Raw genomic sequence first — 27,814 nt, forward strand, 5'->3', positions numbered from 1 at the left:
CCAGCCCACGTCTCCACGCTCTTTCACACTGCAACCCTCCTCCAGCAACTCCTCTGATTCTCATCCAAGATGGGTCCCAGAAGCGGTTGTCAGCCACTCTTTTGGTTGCTGTCTGTAGCACTCTTTGCCTTCTCGGCCTCTGCTGCCACCGAGGCCTCCCCCCCGATCGAGAGCGTCAACCTCGCCAGTCCCTTGGACGATGGCTGCCCCCAAGCGTGCCAGGATGTCGGCTCTGATCCCACCGGCTGGACGCAAATCCACAGCTGGGGCGAGCTCACTGGATGCTCGCAGCCGCTTCTCTTTGCCCTGAACGTCCAGAACACCCCGAGCGAGTTCGCCACTATGCAGACCTGCACCAAGTCGACCACCACGACTCGCAGACAGGAGGCCAACCACGTCGAAGCTAGAGCCGCCGAGGGAACCACCGTTTCCATTGCCAACAACTGCGGCGCTGAAAAGTCCACCGTCAAGGCCGCCACTTCGTTCGGTCCTGCGGGAGTCGTCAGCGGAGGAAACGATGTCGCTGCTGGCGCCAAGTTGCTTGCTGAATACTTGGTTGAGGACGCCACATGCGGACCTACAGTCATGTTTGCCAAGTCTGGCAATGCTGTTGTTGGTATTTACGTTGGCTCAGAGGTTCAGAAGACCAGCGCTGCGGACCTCATTACTCAATCAAGGTGAGTAGTCCTGTTAACTATGAGGAAGCTTTACTGACATGTCCTAATGTAGTTCGTATTCCTATCTTCCATCTTCCCACATCCTCGACAGGCCCCGGAACAATGTTTGAAGACCATCGCCTCGCGTCCCTCTCGGTTCGTTGAAAAACTGAAAGAACAAAAAGCTAACAATTATCTCAGTTGATCGCTTGACCAAGGGTAGCCAAATTATCCAAACCTGCGACCCCAACGACAAGACCACCCAGACCGTCGGCCTCTTTGCCGTTGGTGCCGTCAAAAGCCTCGGCGACGCCCAAAAAGCCGTCAAGGCCTGGGCGAGCGGCAACTGCGTCTCTGTTGAAGGATCAACAACCGACGTGGACCTCGGAATCCTCGTTGCCCCTAAAGTCGCCAAGCGCAGCGTCGAGCTTCGATCCAGGATCAATGACCATCACGCGCAGCTCTTTGCTCGAGCTGATTGCAAGACTACCAAGGTCGTGTCCGGCGATAGCTGCGCTTCTCTGGCAAAGCGATGCGGCGTCACTGCGGCCAACTTCACCAAGTACAACCCGGGTACCAACTTCTGCTCCAAGCTCGCTGTCAACCAGGTTGTTTGCTGCAGCGCCGGAACGCTCCCCGACAAGAAGCCCAAGCCCCTGGCCGACGGCACCTGCTTCACCTACTCCATCAAGTCTGGCGATTCATGCTACACCTTGGGCCAGGCTTACACTCTCACCGAGACTGCCATCCGATCGTTCAACAGGAACACCTGGGGCTGGGCTGGCTGTGACCGTCTGTCCCTGGGACAGCGTATTTGCCTGAGCTCTGGAAAGAACCCGATGCCATTGCCCGTTACCGGAGCCGTGTGTGGACCGTTGGTGCCGGGAACTGTGAGGCCTTCGACTGCCAAGCTTGGCTGGGATCTCGTCAACCTCAACCCTTGCCCCCTCAAGGCCTGTTGCTCTGGCTTTGGATTCTGCGGAATTACCGGCGAGTTCTGCACCAACACGACTGCCCAAGGTGCTGGACCTGGAACCTACAAGGCTGGCACCGCTGGCTGCGTTTCCAACTGCGGCACCAAGATCACTGGCAACACTGCCAAGCCGGCCAAGTTCATCAGCGTCGGATACTTCCAGGGCTACAACGTCGGCCGCCCGTGTCTCAACATGGACGCGTCGAAGCTCGCTGCAAAGACCGAGTTCACGCATATGCACTTTGCCTTCGCTGGACTCACCACCTCCTATGCCGTAACCCTGCAGTCGGGCGTGACTGATCAGTTCAACAAGTTCGTCGCCATGAAGGGGCCGTGGAAGAAGATCATCTCCCTCGGAGGATGGGCCGACTCAACCGATGCCGCCACGTTCGAACGATACCGTTATGCCATGAAGGCTGCCAACCGAGAAAAGTTTGCCAGCAGCGTGCTTGCGTTCCTCAACCAGTACAAGCTGGACGGAGTCGACTTTGACTGGGAATACCCCGGTTCTGCCGCCTCCGCCGGATCTTCGGATTCCACCGCCGACACCGACAACTACCTCGCATTCTTGACTCTGATGAGGAAGAAGCTTGGAACTAGCGGCAAGACCATGTCGTCTGCCCTCCCTGCGGCTTACTGGTACTTGAAGCCATTCCCTGTGGCCAAGATGGCGCCTCTCCTCGACTATGTCATCTTCATGACCTACGATCTCCACGGTCAATGGGGTATGTTTACGACTGCTTTCTCTAACCTCTACCATGCTAACTTTGACTGCAGATTACGGCAACCAGTACGCCAGCCCCGGCTGCCCAACCGGCAACTGTCTTCGATCCCACGTCAACAAGACCGAGACGATGGATGCCCTTGCCATGATCACAAAGGCAGGAGTCCCCGCAGCCAAGGTCATTGTCGGTGTCTCCAGCTACGGCCGCAGCTTCAAGATGAAGGACCCCAAGTGCACCGGACCGAAATGCCAGTTCACAGGCAGCTTCAGCGTGTCCAACGCAGAGCCTGGCAAGTGCACCGGCAGCGCTGGATACCTCGCCAACGCCGAAATCGGCAAGATCAAGGCCAACGCCACCGCCGGCGTCGCAGGAACATCGGCTACCACTTGGTACGACGCGGCTTCGGACTCGGATATCATGACTTTCGGAACCAAGGGTCTGGGCCAGACGGATTGGGTTGCCTACATGGGCACAACCACGAAGACAAGGCGCATAGCATGGGTCAAGAGCCTCAACTTTGGTGGAACCATCGACTGGGCTGTCGACCTCCAGAAGTTTTATTAATTCTCGGGACAAAACTGGCACATAATAACACATAATAGTCCATATTAGTCACATAATACTATTGTGATTTTTCAACTTCGCTTTCACCCGTTTTGCTGTCTGACGCCGTTGTATTTGAACGCGTACATACTATCAAGTGGGTGTAATTGAATAACATTCAGACAAAGCCCCGAATACCTAAGAAATTAATCCATTTTCCATCACAGCTTATCGAAAACCTCAACTACTGCTTTGGCAGTCGACAGAGAGCTGGCAGGGTTCTGACCAGTGACGAGGCGCCCGTCGACGATATGAAAGTCATCCCAGATACCAGGTGCACGCTTGTCTAGGATGAGGTTAGTTTTGGTCCGGGCGACTCCTGGTTCTCGCAGTGTTTGAACTTACAGGTGGCACCCAACCTCTCGGCTGTCTCCTCTACCATCTCAGTCTTCCAGCTCCGCAACTCCCCCATAATGCCCATAGTGTTCTCCGCCTCAGTTGTAAAGCCGGTAATGGTCTTGCCCTTGATCAGGGGCTCGTTGGTGGCCGGGTCGATCAGGTTGGCGAAGATGGCCGGACCGTGACACACAGAGGAGACAACGCCACCATTGGCCCAGACCTGGGCGGCGATGTTTTGGAGGTTAGATGCGGTGGGATAGTCCCTCAGGGAAGCGTGGCCAGCCGAGGCGAAGAAGACGCCATACCTGGAGCCATCAACGTCGGCAGCCTTGGGCATGTTGTCCAGCTTCTTACGGAAGTCACTGTTCAGGTCGTTCCAGGTGGCAAGATCATCGCCCTTGAGGAAGTCGGGCTGCTGAGACAGCCAGTCAGGCGTGTAGGTGCCGGTCTCAGAGGCGAAGTCAACTTCGAAGCCGGCGGCCGTCAGGACATTATAAGGATGGAGGGCCTCGATGATAAAGAGACCCGTAGTCTCCTTGCCGTCGAAGAGACTGGCATGAGCTGAGGTGATGGAGATGAGAGCGCGGCGAGGGGGAGCCATTGTTGTAAAACTGTCAGTTTGATGGTTGCAGATCGTGTTTATAAGTTTAGGCTGGTGAAGTTTGAGTCGTGTAAAAGGTAGCGAGATTTGGATGCTATTGCTTTAAGCTGGTTGATTGTGTGTTGTAGTGAGTTGATGCTGAAACTGTAGGCTGAAGCTCTATTTATGTGCAAGATTACTACCCTCTGAACTTGCAAGAAATGTCAGCTTGGTGTGGCCAGGGATTGGATCATCTTGCCCAAGTCATCAATTGACAGCTGTTGCCCGCACAATCCCCATCTCCTTGGGCTTTGGTCAGCATGCATATACGTCATGAAGTCGTCAATGTCGGCGCTTCGGCGATGGTCACACCATTAACGCCGAAAATACTACGTATGCCAACTAGAATGGTGGATGCTGCCAATCATAATACCCTCGCGAGTGTTAGCTAGGACGTGGTACTTCGGTTGTAAAGGGTTCAAGTCCAATGCGGCGGGTTTTCGGAGCGGAGTTTCGGACTCTTGTCAGCCATGTTGGTCGTGAGAAGTACATGGCCAAATGAAATTTCACGGAGTTTCGGAACGGAGTTGTGGAGCATTGTCTCCCGATATGTTCTTGGTTGGATTTTGGAGGCTATTCTATCTACTAAGATTCGATCACTTATCGATTCACGAATCATAAATTTCGTCAAGTTTTTACAGATGGTGAATAGATGAATTGATGGATTGTCTGGAAAATTGACGACAATATTATCACTAATACAGCCTGATCGTCATTTCCGTAGTGGATGTAAATGTCCTCTGAGTAGCGCCTCTCTTGCAACCTAATCCAATCCGACGGAAAGCCAACGGTCGACTCTCATCCTCAAGGCACCCAGTTTCCGTCGCAGGCCCCAGAATGAGAAATACCTCTTTGAATCTCCCTTGATCTCCATGCTTACGAGTTCGTACTAGCAAACAAGTGTAATCTGCGTATTCGCCCGGCGAGGGGTCCTCGCCATCGAATTGCCCGATGCATGTCCATGGAAGGGGATCAGATGTGTCCAAATCTTCTCCTTCAAATTGGAAATAGGGAGGATCGAAGCGTCCTTTACTTCTGGGATCAATCCTGAAACGTAGTGTCTGTACAGGGCCTCTAATGACTAGGCGCGAAGATTGAATGGTTGATGTCATTGGCAGACCTGTCCAGATCACTTCGTCCTCAAGCAAGACAACGTGGTCCTCCTTTGGTTCTGCGTTAACCATACTTATGGTGAATTGATCGATCATGATCGGGGCGTTGCAAGATAGCCAAGTCCATGAAGGGCTGCGTGGGCACGATGACCCTTTGATATCTCCGCTTCGAAGCCACAGCAGGTCTCGAGCAAAGGTTTCTCTCCATAGCCCCAATAGGTGTGAATGTCCCGTGATTTTTGCGTAATGATCTACAATGCCAGTCAAGGCTGGTAGTCGATCATTGGCAAAGCTGAAGTCTCTAGTAGAATACTCTTCCATCCAATCACACCACATACGCTCCCGTCGCTTTGACGGCAAATGATGGAAGTTGTCTCGGTCCTCACGGAGCTTTTCGTCATCAATTGACTGTCCAGCTTGAGTCTTATATACCTGGCGGCACTGCCAATGAATCTCTGCCTGCATGCAATGGACGATTCTGTTGGATAGAAGCTGTTCCTGGAACACCCATCCGCGGGAACTCAAATGTTTGGCGCGTTGGATAGACCAGGGGGTTCCTGCCTGAACCTGTACCATCATATGTGATCTGAGCTCAGGGATATCAAACGAGATCACATGTGGTCTATTTGGAGATCGGCGAGGCGTTGTAGGCTGAGTAGTAGGGTGCGGAGTAGAGACTTCGCCATGTGGCCATGTGAGAGGGTCAATGGGGGCACTGGAGAGATCCACTGTAGTTGGCAGGCATCCTCCAGTGCTATTCTCGGCATCAGCGGCAGCAATGGTGAGAGAGCTCCCGGAATACACATGCTGCATTTTCGCTGCCTCTTGCTGCCAGTCTTCCATGTCGTCTTGCACGATGCATAAGGAGTCTATCCAAAGATATGGAATGTCCAAGTAGCGTGCTATCTTGATTGCATCTAAGAAGGTTTTCGGAAGAGTGTCCTCCGGAATAGATGCTTCGAAGGCGGCCAACGTAGATCGAGAAGTATATACGGGCGAGGTGCCCCCCCAGCAGTGACTTAAAGCCGCATATCGCATAGTTGAGATAGGTTGGTTCACGGACAGCACAAGCCGAAGCGAATTTTTCTTTCCCACGTGTAATAGTCGGCGAGGGAGATGTTCCAGTGTTATCAGCGTATGACAGGTAGAATGATGATCTTGACATTCCCGAAGCCAGGCTTTCATGAGTTTGAGTCGCTCTTCAACCATCTGATCAACGCTCTGTGATGCTTCCCTGCATTTCGACCAGTCTGGGTGTTGACTCAGAGATCCTCATGATAAGTCAGTGCTAGTTCTTGTTCTAGATACGCTCAAGGTACCATTACCCCCTGGTTGAATGGAGATGCCAATACAGTCAACATGAGTAATGATTTCTTTGTACTCTTTGACTTCCAGGGTTGTGTGTATATTCGCCCAGTAGACGCTGTTGACCTTGTTGTAGCTACCGAATCTGAGTAACACTTTGGCAATGTTGTCCAATTCACGCTCGGTATTTTCTAGCAGAGGTAGTAGAGTGGCCTGCCAAATGCTCTCACACAAGAGACAGGAAGTTCTGGATTCTAGGATTTGTTGAGGGGTTTCGTGCCATTGCGGCTGCCTGGTGGTCGTTTCGACTGACTCTTCTGCTGATCTGTCAATGGTATTTGTGATATGGGCAATAAGACCACAGCACAAACTGCAGGGACCCAGCGGTTCTTGAGCCATAGTTGTCTTTGAGACATTGAGTGATTTGCACCGTCGATAATCTTGGTTGATTATGTTGCCAAGAGAGCAGCTGCCTGGAGTTGGTATTACTTCCTGGCGGTCAAGCTCGGCAGAATCAGTTGATGGGTGCATGCACTGCCTCGCAAGTTGGGGGCCGCACGTCATGCAGGATTTGATCTTCTGAGGCTGGGAAACTGCCGAAGTAATTATAAAGTGTTACGTAACGGAATATATTTTAAATGACCGTTAATTTAAGTCTAATATGGCATCTCAGAGCCTGAACTGTTGTCTCACTCCTTGAAGATGTTTTGCTCTTGGTGGGAGCGCAATCGAGGTCATCTTCACCAGCGCGATGTACGCATGTCCTCCAACGACAGAAACCGCCTTACCATGCGTTCTTGAAGTAAAGAACACCAAGCTTCCCACATAATTAACATCTCCAAGTTGCGTTTAGCATGAAACCGACTCGGTGGTGTGTGTGATGCTCCCTGCTTCAAGGTGAATAAGATTCTGAGACGCACCAATTGCATTTCGAGACTCCATATCGAGTACGTCGATACACAACCCGCAATTAATGTAACTTTCCTGTACTTATAGAAGGTGAGAGACTCAAATAGAATGTACTGCCTAGGTTAAATATAGTGTCAGGGATTCAAGGTCTTTTGGGGAAAGCAGGGAAATTGAAACTTGCTGCATTTTTGAGAAGGAGCCCACCGCCGGGTGTCTCCTTTGGGATATCTCACCTTAGCTAGGGCTCTTGGATCAATTTGATGAGCCAATTTGGGGTCTTCTAGGGAGAAATTTGAAACAGCAGATTGATCTGTCCGTCATCTTCTTTAGCCACTATCTACAGAATGCTTTATTGCTAGTATTTGGGCCCATTGATACGGCATTCCTTTGTGAACTGTTTGATCAAATGGGGCCCGTATTAACATCTCTATTATCCCATCTCTTTTGTTCATTTTTTTTGTCTTCAAACCCGACCTTCTTAGCTATTGAAGACACATCACCACGGCAGCCTTCATCAACCTTTGGCTGGGATGTTGGGTCTTTTAGTCCTCTCTGTTGCTCACTTCCCCCACAGTGGCCCGAACTCCACGCTGCTTCACAGAAAATCATGCGACAGCCACTATGGTACGCGACGCTAATACGACTTTTGTGTGACGGTCGCGTCGGCACTCTGGGGTGCTGACAGATCTTGTGACTCCGTAATAGGGACCTGGCGGCCTGAGTTGGGTGCCTTTCACGAAGCGAAATGTACGATCAAATGATTTCAAAGGCCGATTGAATTAATGATGATTACGACCTTGATAAAGTTATTTTGACTTATTATTTGACCGCGTTGTTGAATATTTTGACCAGCGAGGGATTTCTACTTTCTACAGTGTCCCAGACCTCTGCTTTCTTAGTTACCCAGCCGGACTGGATCCCTCCGTCTGACCAGTCCCTCCGTCTTACAAGTGTCCACGTCACACACTATCAAGAAGATTCACCCGACCACAGTGGCTTCGGCAAGTCTATGCCGGCGAAGCTCACCCGACCCCGCCGAGTCGTACGATTGGCTGGTGTACTGGTGCGAAATGCGCATTTTCATTAATCCTGGCAATCCAGCGTGACTGAAACCACGGTGGCTTTTCTGGCATAGCTTCAAAGCGTTCCTCAAATACCTGCGCCTTTCTGCAATTCTCATAGGCGTTATTAACTGCCAAGCCCTTTCAAAATGCACATCCTCATTATCGGCGCCGGTCCCGCCGGCTTAGCTGCTGCCCTCGCTCTCTCCCAGACAACATTCTCAAGCTCCCTGCGCATCACCGTCCTCGAACTGCGCCCGAAGATCGAGACCATCGGCGGTACAATCAACCTAACGCCTCTGGCGCTACGGTATCTCGACGCTCTCGGTGTCGGATCACGGTTGCGGCCAAAGGGCATCCCAGTCCGGGGCATTGATGTCGTGGTGCATCGAACAGGCCGATCGCTGGGTCGGATACTCGCCGAGGCGGATGTGTCGAGGGTCTTGAGGCATGATCTTGTGCAATGCATGCTTGATGCCGTTAGGGAATTGCCTAAAGAGCGTGTTACTGTACGCTATGGCGCGAAGGTAACAGCTATTCAACAATCGGAGGATAATGGGAATGAAAAGGGGACCGTCCGCGTCGACGTACGATTCGAAGAAGATGGGTTGCAGGAGACAATTGAGTGCGATGTTGTACTCGGATGCGATGGGATACACTCACTTGTCCGCAACGTGGTTGTAGATCCCGAACGGAAGAAGGAGTATTCCGGTCGAGCCGTCGCTTATGGATTTGTCGAGCCTGCTGAACCTGGAAACTTGCCTGTGACAATGCCGAACGGGGAGCCAGTTCTCCTGGACTCGACCATGATGTCGGCCCGGCATGGATCGATTATAATGACGTTCTTCGAGCCGTCGAGGAGCAAGGCATACTTGGCAGCTGTCATGCCGATGGCGGAGAACAAGGACGCAAGGGAGGGATGGAAGGCGGTGGGAGAAGACAAAGCTGCCCTGAAACACGACATCATGACGCGTTTCGAAGGAGGGAAGCTCAAGGGCCTGCAGCCCGTGCTTGCGGCCTGCGAGTGGTTTTTCTACCCCGTATACATGCTTCCTGACGGGGGAGTATGGAGCAAGGGGAGAGTCCTGCTTCTAGGTGATGCCGCTCATGCTGTGCGTAATCTGTTTCATATCCCTTCCAGATTCCATCTCTCAGCTGACATCCGATACTAGATGCCACCCCAAGGCGAAAGCACCGGCGTTGCGATTGAGGACGGCGTCTTATTCGCCCACGTGCTCAGCAAGGGAGCGTCGAAAGGTATCCCTCAAGTCTTTGCCGCCTACGAGTCCCTGAGGAGGCCGGACATTAAGAAGCTGTACTACGAGAGCATGTTTCGCTGGAACGGCGCTGGTTCATCCTCATGGTTGTGGAGCATCGTGATGGAGCTTATCACTTGGATTTACATCATCGTGACTAACTGGAGGCAGAAAGATTACTTTGCGCGAGATGTGAGGAAGTTTGAGATGCCAGCCTAAGAGAATTCGTTTGTATTTGGTGTTGCGGGATTATCGTTCTTCTTGCAGAAATCGCTACTCATTCATCACTTAACAGTTTAGCCCTATTTGGATGACCTAAAAATACTGCCACTTTTGCTTTATGCCTGCCAACAAGGCTAAAGTCGAATGCTCTTATACAATGAATAGAGGGTCTTAGGTTTGGCTGATGGAACAACCAAAGTCGAGAGATATAAACGTGACAAGTAAAGGCTGCGGTTCAACCGGCCTGCGGGTATTATTATACAGCGTAAGAATATCGTAGCCTAGTAACAAGGAGGTACAAAGCTGGGTTCTGGCACCGAAACTGACACATGGTGGATACTCGCATCCTCATTTCGTCGATGGCAACTATACGCAGGAACGCAGGCTGTTGAAACCCTGAAATGCCTCTAGGTATCTGGTTCTGTAATTTGAAATACATAGGCCCTGTTCGTCCAAGTCCATGTCCTAATAGATACTGGTACTGGGTTAAAGGAATGAGGGGTTTGGGATGACAAAGAGGTGACCAAGAGCATATCCCAGGGGTTGTCTTGGCACAACGTGTCAACGACCCACTGGCTGGCGCTTAACGAACCATGTCGGTGAGGTAAATGGTTGTATCCCCGCATCATCTTTGCCTCGCCCTCAATCCTTCACGTCGTGAGGCCTCAAGGAACAGTCCCATTTGTCAACATGGCGGAGCAGAATCAGCAACCAGGGATCGAGATTGTAAGCCAACCTAGCTCTAGCTGTATCCAGAACTAACAAGTCCAGGACCCTGCCGTAGTTAGCGCAGATGACAATGTTTCTACCGGCGATGAGGAAAGGCAAGCTTAGCGCCCATCAGCTTTGCGCTCACGGTCTCTAACATGATGTTACGTCTGCTTAGTGTTCGCGAATCAACTGCATCCCTTTCATCCAGTATTTGGGAATATCGAACCGTGCAAGGAAGAACCTACCAGGCTTCCAAGTCAACTGAATACTGGTATCTGCGCCCCAGCTCATCTAAATGGCACGATGATGCGGTGGTTCAGTAGTGCTTACTCTATCAACAGGGCGCCCAATGATGAAAAGCACATAGAGGCTTTTGATGTCGCGTATGGGCTCTTTCTCGTGTTTCCGGGAGATCCGGTGATTCTGTCTGCAAATTCTGACCATTATTGCTCATAGACATCAATGGCTCACCATGATGCTGGATGACGAATTATACGCCGCCCCTATTGGCGACAATCCCCAGGTCGGATCACTTACTCCCTAGCATTTGATTTGAACTAAACTCGGAAGCAGCGCATCTTGGATGTTGGCACGGGAACAGGCATTTGGGCGATGTAAGTATGGCAGTGACACCTGTCCTCCGGTGTTTCTAACGCGTGCAACACAGTGACATGGGAGATAAGTTTCCCTCAGCTGCAGTCACTGGTATCGATATTTCCCCAATGCAGCCATCCTGGGTGCCCCCGAATGTCTCATTCCAGATTGATGATGCTCAGTTGGACTGGACGTTTGAGCCAGAGTCTTTCGACTTCATCCATGTTCGTTACATGCACGGGGCCATCGAGGACTGGGAAAAGCTATACCGTCAAATGTTTGCGTTTCTGAAACCCGGCGGCTGGTTCCAGCACATTGAGCCTGACATCCAACTACGCTGCAACAACCCGACTTGCACAAAAGAGAACGAGTGAGAATGATTGTGTCTAAATGCAGATACAAGCGCTGATGCCGGACTAGGACGTTCAAGAAATGGGCCCAGCTATTCTACGACGCTGGCGACAAGCTAGGCCGCACCTTCAGGTGCACCGATGGAATGATGGAGAAGTTTGCCTCGGAAGCCGGCTTTGGCAAAATCACCAAAAAAGTCTTCACCATTCCGCACAGCGCGTGGCCGAAAGACCAGAAACTCAAGAAGCAGGGGCAGTACGTCGGGCTCTACATGGACTTGAGTTTGGATGGTTTCGCCTTGTATCCCATCGGGCAGATCCTGGGCTGGAGCTTCGAGGAGGTGCAGGTGCTTGTCGCCGAGATGCGCAATGCCATCCGTAACCCGAAGAATCTGACCTGCAGCGATATGTGAGTGGTACCGGTGAATGGAGTTTATGGGTTTGTCTTGACTAACGGAATGTTTTATAGGCATATGGTGTACGGCCAAAAACCAGAGAAATCTACTTAACAAGTCGGTATGTGGAGGATAGGGCGACATAGCGGGATATACTTGAGCGATCGCTTGTCCTGGCCACTTCTGAAATAGAACCTGGATCAGGTGGACTCGCGATCTATTCATAGAATTGCACTTTCCCACGTCAGGATCGTGTTTGTCTTGCTTTGAAGCTATCCACATGTGCATATATTTCGAATCCTGGAGAACAACTTTCTATCGCTTGATACAGAATAAGGAAAAATTGGTCATAAATTTGCAATACTGAAACGGCAGGCACTTCAATCCCAAGATGAACATGGCATCAGAATCAGGGTCATAACATGGTATCTTTTCAAATTATAGCCGCCTAGTCTACCTGGCTCGCTCCAGAACCGTCTGCTTCCTTAGCAGCGCCTTGGCCTCAGCCTTAACGGCACTGGTCTTCTGCTGCTTGGCTTGCCTGGCACTGGCGAAGCAGATGGCAGCGAATCCAACAAATGTGGCGACGGCGAAAACGATGGCAACAACAATGCCGCCAGTTTGGATAGTCCGGGTCTCCATGCAGATGTCGATACCACTCGAGTCGGTGGTGCAAACGAAGTTGTCAGAGCACGTGCTGGTGAGCACGTAAGTCGAGGTGCAGTCGCTGGCCGTGACTGTGTGGCCGCTGCTGGTCGTTACGGGGCAAACGCTGGTGGACTTCTTGCTGGTGCTGAAGCAGTGAGTTCCAGACAGGATGGAACCGGTAGCAGTCGAAGTGGCTGTGGTGTCCGTGGATGAGGCGCCTGTCGTAGCTGAAGCAGATGAAGTGTCTGTTGACGATGCGTCGGTCGTTGATGCGTCTGTAGTTGTGACATCGGTAGTTGAGGCTGCCGCAGATGAAGATGAAGATGAAGCCTCGGTGGACGATGCAGCCTCTGTTGACGATGCGTCTTCCGTCGATGACGCAGCTTCCGTTGATTCCGCCGACGATTCCGTCGCCGTAGATGAAGCATCCGCCGCCGTGTCACTTGCGGCGGAGCTTTCGGCGTCTGATGCACTGCTGGCCGATGCGCGCTTCTCGTTACCGAAGCCCTCGCGACGGCGCAGGACGAATTTTCCTTCGGCAGCGGCCATGGCGATCATGGTGAAGAGGGCGGTCAAAATGCGCAAAAGATCCATGTTTGGTGCGTTAACCCGGAGGATCCGACAATGAAAAATACCGGGCGATAAAGTTCGTGGAAGATGACGAGAGAAATGTTACAGGCGGGTTCGTGAGGGCGTAAGGGTAACGAGCGTGAAGGTGCACACACAGATTCAAGGTGCAGAATATCCAAAGGGCCGTCTCAAAAAAGAAATCTCCACAAGTCAGTTGTTCTTTTTTTGTCCCCAGAAGTGGGAGCGATGGGAATAAATAAAGACGTCGACAAAACAATCAGCTTGAAAAATCAGCCTTGACGCAAGGGCTTGACAGCAGGAACATGGGGCTGAGCCATCACGCACGCATTCCGCATAAAAATGAGCCAATTCTGTCTCTCGGCTTCAGCCGTACAGTGGATGTACGTGGTAGCAGCGGTCCAAATATAGCAAGCTTTTGGCAGGCTGTGAGATGCACCTACCAGAGAGACGGCCTCTACTCCATTGTACGAGGTACGTAGAACGCAGTAAGCTGGAGAGGCCTTGCTGGCTGCGCAGTGTGATTATCTAGGGTCATCTCTCCACAATGCTACGCGTCCTGTGGCGAAGGGAGTGTCCACCAAGAAGAACGGCCAACGTCACGTCAGGTGGATGCGTGTCTCCGCCTCGTCATCGGGTCCTGGGCCAATTATACGCCATATCCCAACCGCCGAGCATCCGTCGAGGGCGCCTGTGCGGAACGAGCCCACACTTACGCGTACCTCGTCAGGGGGTTGAAACCCGGCGGGTGACGCAAGACGGCGGGCGTCAACTGGCGAGAGACGAACGGCTTCTTCGAGAAGCTGTTGGCTTGGCGGTATATAGATAGACGGCGGACGCCACGAGCTGATGGGCTCGCCGTAGCGCTCGTGTGACAGGGCTGAAGGCGTTGCAGGACCCTGGAAGTAATGGGGGATGGATGGAGTGGAGTTCCGCTGACTAGACAAAAGCAGCCCTGTCGAGATCGTCATTCATCTTCAGGCGGTGAATTTCTTCACGCTGAGATGGTCCAAACGTCCGCCAACGGGAATCAGACGGCTGGTATTCGAGGACAAAGGTGCCCATTTCACGGGTGCAGATCCGGGCCTCAAATGATGCTGATGTGAGGACGCACACCACCATAATCAACGCGCTGTATGTCAGCTGAGAACCCAACGCCACCTAACCGCGCAACAAAGCAAAACAAATCAACACGGCAAATGCAAATCCTTGAGCACCAACGCCCCGTCCAAAACAAAGCCGATGCTACTAAACACCCGCACCGACCGTCCCAGCATCGGCATCCCCGAAAGCGGTATGTGAAGCTGCAGCCAAATCTGCCGAGACGCGCCAAGCCGCTCGCATCCACTCCACGGCCCGGAAAGCGGAATCGCCAAGGAGTCGACGGCCTAACGGATGATGCGTAAAACCTAAATTGACTACTCCAAGGACATGGACGAAGGAATTAATTGACAGTCGTTGATCTTTCTGCATTCTGCCGTTTTATCTGGGGCCGTCTCCCGGTGTGGACCTCGTCGATGGACCTTATTCATCCGTCCAATTGCCCGACGTCGCCAATTTTCAAAGAATAAGACAAATTCTCGGTATTTATCTTCCTGAAAGTGTGGAGCTTTGCTTTGTTTATTTTGTCAGATTTTATTGAGCATGCAAGACGCCGGCCTGCGAATGTGCCCTCCAGCTTCGCGTTTGGGCCAGGTGCATTGATTCAACCAAGCTTTAAGCAAACTCATGAACGAATTGCAGTGCATACACGTGCGAATAGAAATACTCTTACCTTCCACATTCGACACCCTTGTTGAATCACTCCGAGCGAGCTGCGGCGTCACAGTCAATAGATGAAACCATAATGATAAAAACCGCTTCCTAGCTAAGTAATCGACGGCAGAGAAATCTGTCTATTGTCGATGAATACGACGGGGCTTCGGGGCCTTACAAACCCCCGGGCTCGGAGACTCCGGAGGCTTCAACGCTTTCGGGGCCTAAGAAGAGATAAGGATACCGGAGGCATCGGCAATACAGCCACTGCTCGAATGTGACGAAACTACACGGCACGTCTCTAAATTGCTGACCTGCTCGACACTGCGCGGGTGGTCAAAGCAAGTCATGGCAGCATATAAATGCGAGATGCCGTGTCAAAGTGTACGACATGTAACAGTAATCTGAGATGAAGGTTAGCTTTCACGAGTCGCCTGGTTTCACCCTATACAGCGCATCTGTAAGCAGCTGCTAAGAATAACTGGGTTGATAACAAAAATCGCATTTCTAAATTTACAATGAAGATGCCGTTTACTTCACTCGCCATCACTCTGCGTCAATATATTTGGCTTTTCTTTTTGGCGTTGCTCAATCCAAGCCACACAGTAGTTGAAAACAAGGGATAAACGATTAGCACTACACCCATCACCCTGTCAATCTATACAAGGCATCAATCCTATTCTCCAAGGTATTCTTGGGTACTCCTTCCCATAAATGCACTGGGAGTTGCGTGAAGCGCTCATTTATTTTCTTAACTTAGTGTTAAGATTTATCTTAATTACATCAGCTTCCTTTCAATTAGGTATTGGATTGCTGAAAACACCATTTCGATGAAGAATGCCTCTATTCTACGCTTAGCCAGCTTCCTCACCCTATTCAGTGGCCCCCCAGACCCGCCTTGGTGCAAGAGGAGAGCATGCAGTTAACGACTACTATGTTCTGTACCTGGATCATTCAACATCCTTGGACAAAATCGTCAGACACTTGGGCATAATGTAGAAGACCCCACTTGGCGATTTAAATGGCCATTATGTGTTCCGCGCCTCCTCTCCCTCATTCGTGATGAAGGCAGGTGGATTGAGAGTTGCGAGGCGGCCACTGTTCTTAACTACAAAGCAGAGGCAGAATCCGCGCTTTCCCTGGGGTCAGAAAGTAATCTGAGGGCCGCAGAGATGATAATATAGCATTGGAAAAGGGCGAAAACCAACACTCAACTCATTAACTTATCTTTAGGAAGATACACAGAAAATCGTCGCACAGGCGACTTGTAAGATCAGCCTGAGGCTACACCAGACTATGCGTATAAGGTCGGATAGATCTGTAACTAATATCTTCAAATAGGAAAGCATCTCATGGAATAGAATATGGAGTTGGTTGCAGGAAGTTCCGCTGATAAGGCTTTAATTGGGTCTGCGGCAGCGTGATAATTGACTAGATGGCAGACGGAGGTTGGAGAAGGATCGTGATGTCGGTGGGAATAGACTCGAATAAATCTCTCAAAAATAAAAACAATACATTTATCGACTCGCACAATAAGTCTCGAGCTCTCTGGGTCTCTCTAACTTCTAGGGGAAAATCTCAATAACAGAAAACGCAATGATTCCTCCGCTTTGTCCGCGGTCACCTCCTCTTTTTATCTCCGAGACATCTCAGCTAGCGACCAACTAGCTCAAATGCCCTACCAGCCCGTCACAATAAGCTTTGGCATGACACCCACACGACGCCGAAAAACATCCATGTCCGTATACCTATATAAATATCAATTCAGCGCTTTTCGCCTTTGAGAAGATATAATGGCATGTGCGAACCGAAGAGAGTGACAAGCCTTCCAAGAGCGAGCACCTTTTCGGGCTTGGAGCGTTGATAGGATGAATTAGATTTATTATCACATTTTCTGAACCTGTAGCATAAGCGATGTGGTCGATAGTCGCCAAGTCGCCACTCTAACCAATTTAGAGGTGCTTCAGAGACGTCGTGAGCTGATTGATCCACTAAATCCGCATCCATGCAGCTTCAGCTACGCCACAATCCGATAGTCGTTGAGGATACGAATTCGATATTTCGCCCTGCATACTTTCTAGTCAATCGGAGAGTATCGGAGTGGGGTGATTGTGGGTAACGCTTAATTTATATTAACTAGATATGGCTTGTATCCAGTGTGTGAGTATCGCAACATCCACGTGTCATGATTAGAGAGCGAATCCCAGATGTATCTGCCCCGCACATATTGTTCAAGGCATGGCATAGGTTCAATGAGCGCGAATTATATGCTGGTAGGATACCTACACGTTTCTATAATACAAGTATTTTTGACTTCTAACGTTTGGATATGTTGGGGAAGTAAAATAAGTAAGTCAACACTCTGTAGGTGGGCTTTACGGCTTCCCCGCGATTAATCTAGACCACGCTATGACTCTTCCTCCATGCAGGTCTCACGCATCACATTTTGGCCTTGCCAATTGCAATCGGGTCTGCATCGACTATTGACGCTATATCACATACTATTGCCAGTAGTCCTGTCGGTCTGGGTTTTGGTCAACTGATACACCAGTGGCATTGACGTTTGTGTTTCAACTCAGCATCCATTATTCTTTTGAGGCCAGCGTCGGGCGTTTAGCTAGTCCTATTTTGATAAACTTGTTGCATATTGCAGCGAGCTCGACACGTCAGCTATTGCGGTGTGTTGCGGTGTGCTGCGGTGTGTTGCTGAACGTCATCTGCTTGATGGTAGACGTGTACATAAAGGTCTGGGGGGCCTTGGACCTACGGAAGTATCAGACCGGCTCAACACAGCTACCTTTACCTTTGACTTGAACTTTGACAATCTGCAACGCCATCATGGTGGATGGAACTTATGCTATCACGGGGCTTCCCAGACCCGCGGATGCCGTCACCAAGACCAAGAAGATCCCCTACGTCACCAACCTGCCCCTGCGCTACGAGATCTCTGCCTTTGCGAGTTCCAAGGACAAAGAGACTCGCAAGCAGTGGACCCTTTACGTCCTAGCCTTGGAGAGGTTCAAGACCAAGCCCGTCGATGAGAAGCTTTCCTACTTTCAGGTCGCTGGTATTGTGAGTGACACCTCAAACAAGTGCATGTTGGACAGTCTACTCATTCACCGCCAAAGCACGGATACCCAGAGACTGTTTGGGACAATGCTCCACCACCGAGGCCGGATCCCGTCGGCGAGCAGCCCCCTGGAGCTCAGCCGTTTGGAGGGTACTGTAACCACAACGGTATCAACTTTCCAAACTGGCACCGGCCGTACATGTTGCTCTTCGAGGTATGTTGCACACCATCGTCTTCCTTTGTGCACCGGCTAAGAAGCGTAGCAATGCATCTGGAACAACATGAAGGATGTCATCAAGCACTGGCAGGATAAGCATAAGCTCCCCGACTCCGAGGCGCAGGTTTGGTACGCAGCAGCCGAGAAGTGGCGCCTACCATACTGGGACTGGGCTAGGAAGCAGACCTACACCCAGGACTTTGCTTATCCCGAGGTTCTGACGCAGGGGACTGTCCGTATCTACCCCCCGGCCGCGGTGAAGGAGTACTACCCTCCGAATGGGAGCTACGCGAACCCTTTGTGGGGCTTTGATAACCCCGAGCTGGACGCAGATGGCGATCCCCTTCCTTTTGGTCAGATGCCGGAGGGCAAGACAAAGTGGAACATCAACGACGACCCGGTTGAGCACGTAAAGGAACTCCCAGATCCCGAGAACCCCAAGAAAACAGATTGGATCCCCGTAAGTCTTCGACGACAGATACAATTTACCGTGTGCTAACGCTACTCAAGTGGAGCCAGGCTACAGGTGTCAGCCGATACGGCATCTTCGTGAACAACGAAAAGACAGGCTTCAGGGGTCTGGATGGTATCAACAATCCGTGGACAGCCAACACCTTCCTTTCAAGTGTTAATCTCCTGAAATCCGATGACCCAACCATCAGGTTGAAACAGAACCCAGGAAATCTGGCGGACTCCGTCAATCGCATGTTTTGCCCAGAGTATAACTCGACATGGGGACAGTTCGCCTCCACCAAATGGAGGAATGAAGGCCACACTAACTCTACGGGCTATATGTCCCTGGAGTACATTCACAACAACGTCCATGTAAGTCATGCTTCTGCGCAAGGTTTAGCAAACTGCGTCTAACTTACGTGGTTAGAACCTCACTGGAGGCAGCGCTTACAAAACTGGAGTCGGCCACATGAGTGACGTGCCCGTTGCGGCCTTTGATCCCATTTTCTGGCTTCATCACTGGTAAGTCGCCCGCAATCGTTTATTTGTACATTCTGACAGTGATGTAGTCAAATCGACCGTCTGTTGGCCATCTGGCAATCCCTGTACTGGGATCTTTGGTTTGACCAGGAGGAGCCTCCGACCAACCCTGGTGCCAAGTATCCCAACGTGGAAGATGACAAGAAAACCGACTTCTTGCAGCCGTTCCACAACAAGACAGACGGAGACCCCGCGAAGGACGTCTGGACTGCTGAGTTGTGCCGCAACTGGACTGATCTGGGCTACCAGTATGACGATCTGATGAAGTTGTCCCAGAACGCTCTCGCGCCTGACGGAACACTTGACGAACAGAAGTTCATCAGTGACTTACAAGTCTACATCAACGCGACATACCCCAGCACCGCGCACCTCGTCAACGCCATCCGCGAAGCCCCGAAGGTTGAAACACCTGAGGGTCTCGCGCCCGATGATGCCGATGAGAAGAGCAAGTCGTGGAAGGACTACATCATCAACGTCCTCTATGACCGGTACGCTTTGAACGGCCGCTCCTACACCATCGAGTTCTACCTCGGTGGACCTGAGAACCAGCCCAAGACGCACTACGAGCCCCAGAACCTGGTCGGCCGTATCTACACTTTCGGCGGCGGCGTGCGCAGCTCCGAAGCGGGGTGCAGCAACTGCAAGAAACAGTCCGACGCAGGCGTCATGTCGTGCGGCCAAGTGCCCCTGACGATCGAGCTTCTGCACCACGCGCTGGACCACGTCCACGACCACCCCATCGCCAACTTCAACGAGGTCGAGGACTACCTGAAGCTGCACCTGCGATGGCGGTTCGTCCAGTCCGGAGGCGCCGTCCTGGATGCGTCCAACTTCCCCAACACGGAGATTTCGGTGCTGCGCGGCGTCGGTCGCCCGCGCCAGGTCAAGAAGACGGCGGCTCCTGAGGGTGGTGTGCGGTATTTCGCCATGGAGGCCTTGTCCCTGGAGGCCAACGCTGCAGCACCCACGCTCCCGCCTGTTTACAGTGATTACGAGGCGCTCCCGGAGATCACTCAAGGCAAGCCAGGCGGTGCGCCGATTCCATCTTAGGTAGGCCTTGGGGGAGGATGTGACCTAGGCAGGGGGGTGCAACAAAGTCACCAAGTACAATTCGTAGCTGATGCTTTTATTTACTACGGTAGAGCTAGTTTCTCTGCTTTAAACGTAACCCTTGATTGAATATTAATCGCACTCGTTTTTGCTGGTCTAATTCTCTTAATTGCCGGTTTCTTAAGGCGGACCCCTGAAGAAATCCCGGCTATCCGAAACTCTTTATAAACGCCAGGATCTCAGATGTTTGAGCCTTGGCAGGTGGCTATAATACCTGGACGTTTATCCGGGATTCGCGGCGGTGCTGAGAAACGACATGGGGTTTCGCGACTTCACCCATACACCTTCAACATTCACGTCCCAACAAATTCAAGCGAAACCAATTCAATGTTTGAAGTAATATATTTAGCCCCTATTTACATTAACTTTTAATGAATAGGCATTTACTCAAAGGGCTGAGCCGGCAATATTTACGAAAGCCGGTCAACTGTAGGCCCTGTGCCAGCCGAGGACCGCCTGCCGCTAGAGATAGCTAATAACACTGGGGTGCTTGATCTAGCTGGTGGTGGCGTCAAAGGCAAGGAAGGTTGAAGCGTTTCCGGCCTCCGCCACGTCCTGCGCAATGTTGTTGTTGAGCTTGGTCGTCTCCTTGGCAAGGTCATCGGCCACATCCTCGCCCTGCGCCTGCTGGGCCTGGAGCTTCAGGATGGTGGCAGTGAGCTTGAGGACCTTGTTCTTGATCTTGCCGCGCTATTTGAAGTCTGTTAGCATGGTGTAAAGGATAGTTTGTCGGGCAGTCTTACCTGGAGAGCATCAGCGTCCTCGCCCGAAGCCGCATCAATGGCGGGGTTGAAAGCTTCATCCTCAGCGTCGTTGGCGATCTGGTTCACGCTGTTGAGAAAGTCCAAATCGGCCTTCTCGACGGTAGTAAGGTCGCTAGGCAGGCCGGCCAGCTTCTGCTGGGCCTCCTGCTGGGCGTTTCCGGCAGTTCCGCCGCTAATGGAGAGATCATTGTAGCTGGTGGTGGAAAAGACTGCGCGCTTGCTGAGAGGAGCGGCGGAGACGAGGGCAACAAGGCCGAGGGCGACGATGGAGAACTTCATGTTGGATGTTTGGTGGTTTGGTGTGGATTAGGTATTGAGGGTGGAGTGAGTGTAGTAAATGAAGGTCGCAGACCGTTGAAAAGAGCAAGAAAGAATGCAGCGCAGCTGTCAAAGAATGGAATGTGATTGTGTGATTGGAGTGATTGGAGTGATGATAAAACCGATTGAGGCTGGGCGTCGCTTGGCTTTCATAGTCGGCAGCTCTAGGCCCATGTCTCCAAGACGGGAGGTGTAGATCTCAGCTGGACCGGGGGTGGACGGTTCAGCTCCATAGCTCGATGGCCCTGATTCATTAGCGAGCCTCGGAATTCGATACAAGCCGGAATAGTGAGACGTAGCTGATGGTAAGCGACCAAGACACTGGGTGGCAATTGCCGCAAACGCAGGTCGCCTGATACCGCGGAGTACCTCTAACCACGTTGGATACTCAGCGCCTCACTGGAAAGGGAAATCAATGCCGCAACGGCCTCGAAATGGGCGACCAGCTCGCTGGGCTGCTACATTCTGTCCCAGTTTCAGCCCGGCCGATCTTACCGAGGGCGAGACGTCTGAACCTGGTGGGGCTGGATACCACCAATTGACGATGCTCCTTGTCGAGTTGTTCCCCGAAACAGGATTAGGCCGTATTTCCAACCGTCTCATCTCCCCCCTGGCGCTTAGCTTCACCACAGTTGGCTATTTACAACTGCTATTCATCGTTTCTTCCAACAAATTCCCCTTCTCCTTCCCACCTGTCACGTATCAAAGGTGACACCGACGGGACGTATCATACGAAAATCCACAAATGAAAAGGGAGGAAGAGTCGATCACAACTAATTTTGGGTTTATTTGTATGCATGAACGACAGGCTTGGGAAATCATCTGAATCCCATGCTCCACACCGTCTGGAACTGGATCGGCAAGGCATCCAAGTCCGGAGATTGAGGAAGTTACTCGTATTTATGTATTCCGTCGCGGATGATGATGATAAGAAAAGCGGGTTGTAGTGACTGACTTGACATCGTTAATGTAAGTCAGGTAGCGGATGACCGCATTTTGATATCAAGCCCTGCGCTCCAATCGTAATTGCCTAAGAGCTACATGGAAACTCTCAGAATTTTGTATCTAAAAAAGGTCCCGTTTAAAAATCCATGTTATTGCTTTCATTTTGACTTGACTTGTAGCTACGCGTGTGTGAACCACTTATTGGCCACAACTGAGGGCGCTGTTTCAGAACTGGCTGTGGCTCTCATGATCACGACATGCAGACCCAATGTGCCTTGGTAGGATTATTAAAATTTCTACTGCTACACAGATTAAAACATTAAATCTACCTGACCTTTCATAATTCCCTCAGATGTTTTCCGGTATCGGGCTTGGATCATCGCGATCAATTGACTACTCCTTCTTGAGCCCCATCCTACCCTAAACCTTCAAGAAGTCATCAAGAGCATTTTGCTCTCCAAGATCAAAGAAACCATCTGGTGCACGAGGCAAAGTTGCGCTACTACCGGCGGTGGTCTCCCGATCCCCTTGAGGCCTTGGCGTCAATGTCGAAAACTCCCTTATGAGACCACTTTCAAATTTCGAGCAATTTCCACGTCGCTTTCCGGGACATGCGGGACGAGAAGCGAGTCCGTGACATTCAAATATTTGCCAATTTCCATTCCAAGTACTACTTAAAGGGCTTACTCGAAGAGTTATAACCCCAATGCATCTTCGGAACCTGGACCTCCGATTACAACTCAATCCGGGATGGCGCTATCACGGTCCACAGGCTTCGTCTTGCCGCCCGTAGAACTAGCTTTATTGTCAATAAAATATATTTCTTGGCTCTTAATCAATTGTGACGCGGATCGTGCAACTCCGGTAAATGAGCTGGTGAAAAACCCGTTACTCATCGGGCTAGAACCCGGGGTCTTCCCTCCCGGGTCCGAATAGAGAAGCGATCGGAAGGCTCCCTCCGAATTTATGATCCATTTTAATATATTAGAAAAATCGGGCAAGCTCCCGAATATCCGATGGATATCCAACATAACGCCACTTTGACTCCATTCGTGGTGTGCCCAGGCCCAAACTACCCACCGGGCACTCATGACCAGGACAATATGCGTATCGGCACCGGGCATATAAAGCTGCGATGCCTTACCTCTGTGCGATGATCTAGCTCAGAACAGTGACTCTAGCAATTCACCAGCACGAACTGATCATCATGTGGCACCTTCTCGCTCTCGGTACGCTTGCAACCACGGCCCTCGCTCAAAGCGGCGCCTGGGGACAATGCGGTGGACAGAACTGGAGCGGATCCACGACGTGCGTTGCCGGTTTTACATGCACTTACTCAAACCCCTACTACAGCCAGTGTCTGCCTTCGTCAAACTCGCCTTCTACCACGCTGTCGACTGTGACCCAATCCGCCTCCTCCACAACAACCTCCAAGCCACCAGCTTCCACCAATAATGGTGTCTGGTGGTTCGGAACCAACGAGGCTGGCGCAGAATTCGGAGAAGCGACTTTGCCTGGAGTATGGGGTACCCATTTCATCTTCCCGAGCCTTTCCACAATTGATGTGAGTATCTCAAAGCTACAACTGCAGGCCGTGCTGAACTGACACGTCTTCAGACTCTACGGACTCAAGGCTACAATACCTTCCGTGTCCAGTTCAGGATGGAGAGACTTACCCCTAACACTATGACCGGCGATTACAACACTGCTTACCTCAAGAACCTCACTGACGTGGTCAACCACATCACCGGTAGCGGCGGCTGGGCCGTACTTGACCCACACAACTATGGCCGCTTCTTTGGCAACATCATCACCGACACGGCTGCTTTCCAGACGTGGTGGAAGAACGTTGCAAACCAGTTCAAGAGCAACGACCACGTTATCTTCGACACCAACAATGAGTATTACGGGTTGGACCAGACGCTCGTGCTCAACCTCAACCAGGCGGCCATCAATGGTATCCGCGCCGCGGGTGCGAAGCAGTATATCTTTGTCGAGGGAAATCAATGGTCCGGCGCATGGTCCTGGCCCACCGTCAACGACAACATGAAAGCGCTCACGGATCCCGAGAACAAGATAGTGTATGAGATGCATCAGTATCTCGACTCTGACAGCTCTGGTACTTCTGCGACCTGTGTTTCGACAACAATTGGCGTTGAGCGGGTTACTGCGGCCACAAAGTGGCTGAGAGATAATGGCAAGGTCGGCATTCTCGGCGAGTTTGCGGGTGGAGCAAACTCTCAGTGCCAGACTGCCGTGAAGGGTCTCCTCGACTACCTTAAGGCAAACGATGACGTGTGGATGGGTGCTCTGTGGTGGGCGGCCGGACCTTGGTGGCAGGACTACATCTTCAGCTTGGAGCCTCCCACTGGGACTGGTTACCAGTACTACAATTCTCTTCTGAAGACGTATGTTTGAGCATGGGGAAGTTATTTAGGCAAGATGGGAGAGTGAGGATGTGTCGCTTGGACAAGTCAGAATGTATATATCGATTGTCATGTCAAGAACGCAAAATGTGCATTATATTGCCACTGAGACTGGAAGCAGCCGTGATTAGTGTAAATTAACCCCCGAACTCGCAACGTAGAAAAGTGTAAATGGGTTGCAAGACAGTTAGTATCCAGCTTGTACTCCAGTTGAGGTTGATAGAGCTGCATGAGTCAATGGACAGACGTTCAACGACATGCAGATTTTGTGGAAGAAGATCCGGTGATTTCTGGTAGCTCCTCCCATTATCCAAGAGAACCTCAGTCAACCATCTTTCTTTTCCCAAAATCTTTTCCCCTTTGGATTCGACACACGGTATAGGGTAATAAAGATTCCTTAGGGGTGGTTACAAAATGGTAGACAAACGAAACGATGATTACATTTACTATGACGACACATATAATTCACTATACATCTATTGCCCAAAGTTTATCCTATTCCTAAATAAGTTGGTTCCTCTCCTGTGCACCTTTCAAGATGGCACAATTTCCAAGGCGTATCAGCTCATCCACAAAACTATCTACGCTCTCCATAGAGTCAGCTTCATTATTGGATGCACTATATCCTGGCATATTTCTGATGAGAATAGCAGCTGAACGCATAAGGTCCAAATCACTTTTTGCTTGTGGCTTGAGAGGATCTGAGAGAATATTCACAAAGAGCACCTTGGTAGCGGTCCTTAGATAGAACGAAAGCAACCTATAATCGTTTTATTAGTTGACTGTAGGCCACTTGCCATAAACGTGTCAAACACGAAACCAGGTAAAGTAAACTTGCCAAAATGTTCCGCTCTCAAGTTTATGAAGCGCTGCATCTAAGTAGATCACAGTCGAGCGGCTTGCTTCTAGAGCAATGGTGGCACTAGATTGAACACTCGGACTGTATTTGCATCCCATGCCTGGTTCAAAGTGTAAAGGACGACACCTTCTGCTGGCTTGGTGTATCAATATGACGAGGTGGTGGTATTCAAAACAAAGGAAAACGTGACGCATCATTACCAGGGCCATCAATTTGGGAAGGCGAACGCTGGACTTATTGATGAGTGAGAGTGCAGGCCGTAAGTCAAGGGGGATAGACGACCGCCACTCCTCGAGATCGGCATCTAGCTCTCGGATAGCGCAGAGAAGTTCAGCATCTGATTTCTGTCGAGCCTGCTCCGAGTACAGCAACCGGTAGGCCTTGGATTTGATGTGACTCAAGTAAGTGTCACATGGAAGGTGATTATTACCCGGCGGTGTAAGATCGCAATAGTCATCAGGAATGAGGGGAGGCTGATGAGTCCGTATCATGATCTGCTTGTCGAAAATGTAGCACTGCCAAAATAGCATCCGTAGCTGGTGATTTTCTCTGTCCGCGAGAGTTGGTTCGGCGGTACGTGACTTGGTAGGCTGGTGCATGTGTCCACCTAAAACGATGACAAGGCGGCAGGCAATCGAATGCAGCCGGAGGGCAGATTTCAGACGGCCGGAAAAGGTTTGGTGAATATGCTTCAACATCATTAACGTCGCTCAACACAGCTCCAAAGACTCATTTGTACTTACTAGCATCAGAATTGTCTGAAGAGTTACTATGCTCACATCCTCGAGTACATCTGACAGTGCGTGAAATACTTTGGCTGCACACATATGGCCGTCCACAGAAGGCAGTACGCCAGCGTGCGCCTGCAGAAAGTGCATAGCGGAGAGAAAGGCCAAGACACATGCTCTAGCGCTCGTACGGTCCATCGAAGGGGTTCCATCGCACGGTTCAAATGCTTTTGTAATGGTACCTTCGAACAACACAGGGTCCACTAGGGGAAACACAAGCCCTATCGCAGAAGCGGAAAAGGTATTGAGCGCTTGTTTGACTGAAGCTTTGCTAGGAAGATCATTAAGGGTTCCCAACGAAGTGAATAAACGTGAGGGTGACAGATTCGGCTCATAAACCGGCCGCTGCTGCATAGAATAAAGTGCGGCTTTGTCTGCTATTTTAGACCGCAGCCATTTCGGATCGCACTCGAAGGGAGTCGGTATACTAGCTTCGGAGCCGACATGTTCTAACTGACTCGAGGGATTGCATGTGTATGGACAGCCGCCAGGAATTATCAGACCGGAAAACTCAGTTATGTGGTGAGAGTCAGCACACTGACTCAGTAGATCGTTTATGCCTGTCTGTGAACCCGGGATGGCCACGGGGGGCGTGGGCCTCGGCGTCTTCGGTGCCGCCGAAGGGTCTTCGGTGTCCTGGTGAGTGGCTACCTGGACAAGAGCGTTGTCGATATGCTCAAGTCGCTGAGACAAGCTCTGTGCAGTCTTGAACTTGTTCCTGAACGATGCGAGTGGTGCGCTTGTTAGAAAAGATGCCGTTACTTTGTACATGAAGTAAAGCATGAGATGGGTGGGGACTCACCTAGTTTTCGGCTTCTTCCTATGCCTGGTGAAAGTGCAGGTATCGCCATGGTGATGGCACCAATTGCAGGGAGCACCCGAGTCGGTTGAATCACACTGGATCTGTTGGCACCAAAGGTATCAGCAACTCATGTCTTGATTCCCTGTGTACGGGTTCCGCGTCGTCGTCGATAGAACCCACGGCTGACTCCCAGACGCTAACAGAGACATAAACTAGTACGCGCCTTCCTCCTGTAGCAAGAATCGCATGCTCGCTTTCTCGATATGCCAAGGGCCCATGTCGTCGACATAATCAAGGATATCAAGGCGTTAGTGAAGGTCGCGTCCCCCTATCACCGGTGTGTGGCTCTCGGGCGATTTCGTGACAGACGGAGAGAGACAGTGGGCGTGGGGTGTCGAGATCGGTGTTTCCCGGAAGACTTGAGCCCCGATAGATCCCCAACATGAGGCCAAATGGGTTGATGAATTGCGAAATGTCACAGAGACGTCCTCCCTTGGAACAATTGCACCGGCTCTCGCGGGCCAATGCAATCCTGAGTCAGCGGCGAAAATCCAAATATGGAATAGCGTCCAGCCTCGGTAGACACTAGCAAGGGGCACCCATACATCACCCATGTTACAACTGCCGCGTTGTGAAGCGGAATGTCATGAGGAGGATCGAATCTTGCAACTCTCAATCTA

The 27,814-nt window shown here is 51.1% G+C and overlaps 10 protein-coding genes across 10 annotated transcripts; 5 read left to right on the top strand and 5 right to left on the bottom strand.

Annotated features, from left to right (window-relative positions):
• Positions 1-69: 69 nt before the first annotated feature.
• On the top strand, positions 70-2,918 carry BGZ61DRAFT_530274 (glycoside hydrolase superfamily; the record flags this gene model as incomplete). Its single annotated transcript, XM_046253539.1, has 4 exons — positions 70-677; positions 730-781; positions 842-2,354; positions 2,407-2,918. The coding sequence occupies 4 exons, from the start codon at positions 70-72 to the stop codon at positions 2,916-2,918; spliced, it is 2,685 nt and encodes an 894-aa protein (XP_046106600.1).
• Positions 2,919-2,922: 4 nt separating this feature from the next.
• BGZ61DRAFT_447413 (class I glutamine amidotransferase-like protein) lies at positions 2,923-3,989 on the bottom strand. The gene has a single exon (XM_046245337.1). It carries the CDS (start codon positions 3,895-3,897, stop codon positions 3,244-3,246), a length of 654 nt encoding a protein of 217 aa, XP_046106601.1. The 5' UTR covers positions 3,898-3,989; the 3' UTR covers positions 2,923-3,243.
• Positions 3,990-4,588: 599 nt separating this feature from the next.
• Positions 4,589-7,295, bottom strand: BGZ61DRAFT_571893 (heterokaryon incompatibility protein-domain-containing protein; the record flags this gene model as incomplete). The annotated part of the gene is made up of 3 exons (XM_046256081.1): positions 4,589-6,319; positions 6,368-6,946; positions 7,274-7,295. 3 exons carry the CDS (start codon positions 7,293-7,295, stop codon positions 4,632-4,634), a joined length of 2,289 nt encoding a protein of 762 aa, XP_046106602.1. The 3' UTR covers positions 4,589-4,631.
• Positions 7,296-8,472: 1,177 nt separating this feature from the next.
• BGZ61DRAFT_530276 (uncharacterized protein) lies at positions 8,473-9,798 on the top strand (the record flags this gene model as incomplete). Its single annotated transcript, XM_046253540.1, has 2 exons — positions 8,473-9,435; positions 9,496-9,798. The coding sequence occupies 2 exons, from the start codon at positions 8,473-8,475 to the stop codon at positions 9,796-9,798; spliced, it is 1,266 nt and encodes a 421-aa protein (XP_046106603.1).
• A 612-nt stretch (positions 9,799-10,410) lies between these two features.
• On the top strand, positions 10,411-12,135 carry BGZ61DRAFT_195157 (S-adenosyl-L-methionine-dependent methyltransferase). The gene is made up of 9 exons (XM_046237842.1): positions 10,411-10,527; positions 10,573-10,625; positions 10,688-10,783; positions 10,854-10,895; positions 10,969-11,035; positions 11,086-11,126; positions 11,180-11,476; positions 11,527-11,865; positions 11,926-12,135. Exons 1-9 carry the CDS (start codon positions 10,492-10,494, stop codon positions 11,963-11,965), a joined length of 1,011 nt encoding a protein of 336 aa, XP_046106604.1. The 5' UTR covers positions 10,411-10,491; the 3' UTR covers positions 11,966-12,135.
• Positions 12,136-12,304: 169 nt separating this feature from the next.
• Positions 12,305-13,048, bottom strand: BGZ61DRAFT_492241 (uncharacterized protein; the record flags this gene model as incomplete). Its single annotated transcript, XM_046250530.1, has 1 exon — positions 12,305-13,048. The coding sequence occupies one exon, from the start codon at positions 13,046-13,048 to the stop codon at positions 12,305-12,307; it is 744 nt and encodes a 247-aa protein (XP_046106605.1).
• Positions 13,049-17,680: 4,632 nt separating this feature from the next.
• BGZ61DRAFT_530280 (uncharacterized protein) lies at positions 17,681-20,172 on the top strand (the record flags this gene model as incomplete). The annotated part of the gene is made up of 6 exons (XM_046253541.1): positions 17,681-17,914; positions 17,971-18,126; positions 18,176-18,589; positions 18,640-18,954; positions 19,010-19,104; positions 19,152-20,172. The coding sequence occupies 6 exons, from the start codon at positions 17,681-17,683 to the stop codon at positions 20,170-20,172; spliced, it is 2,235 nt and encodes a 744-aa protein (XP_046106606.1).
• Positions 20,173-20,586: 414 nt separating this feature from the next.
• Positions 20,587-21,628, bottom strand: BGZ61DRAFT_416088 (uncharacterized protein). The gene is made up of 2 exons (XM_046243375.1): positions 20,976-21,628; positions 20,587-20,922 (listed from the first exon to the last, which is right to left on the bottom strand). The coding sequence occupies exons 1-2, from the start codon at positions 21,273-21,275 to the stop codon at positions 20,728-20,730; spliced, it is 495 nt and encodes a 164-aa protein (XP_046106607.1). The 5' UTR covers positions 21,276-21,628; the 3' UTR covers positions 20,587-20,727.
• A 1,838-nt stretch (positions 21,629-23,466) lies between these two features.
• BGZ61DRAFT_386182 (cellulase) lies at positions 23,467-24,722 on the top strand (the record flags this gene model as incomplete). The annotated part of the gene is made up of 2 exons (XM_046242740.1): positions 23,467-23,823; positions 23,877-24,722. The coding sequence occupies 2 exons, from the start codon at positions 23,467-23,469 to the stop codon at positions 24,675-24,677; spliced, it is 1,158 nt and encodes a 385-aa protein (XP_046106608.1). The 3' UTR covers positions 24,678-24,722.
• Positions 24,723-25,162: 440 nt separating this feature from the next.
• On the bottom strand, positions 25,163-27,604 carry BGZ61DRAFT_416094 (uncharacterized protein). Its single transcript, XM_046243376.1, has 5 exons — positions 27,358-27,604; positions 27,135-27,235; positions 26,288-27,050; positions 25,524-26,233; positions 25,163-25,445 (listed from the first exon to the last, which is right to left on the bottom strand). The coding sequence occupies exons 1-5, from the start codon at positions 27,421-27,423 to the stop codon at positions 25,187-25,189; spliced, it is 1,899 nt and encodes a 632-aa protein (XP_046106609.1). The 5' UTR covers positions 27,424-27,604; the 3' UTR covers positions 25,163-25,186.
• Positions 27,605-27,814: the final 210 nt, after the last annotated feature.

Source organism: Ilyonectria robusta (genome assembly GCF_021365365.1).
Source record: "Ilyonectria robusta strain PMI_751 chromosome Unknown BGZ61scaffold_6, whole genome shotgun sequence".
NCBI classification, from domain to species: domain Eukaryota; kingdom Fungi; phylum Ascomycota; class Sordariomycetes; order Hypocreales; family Nectriaceae; genus Ilyonectria; species Ilyonectria robusta.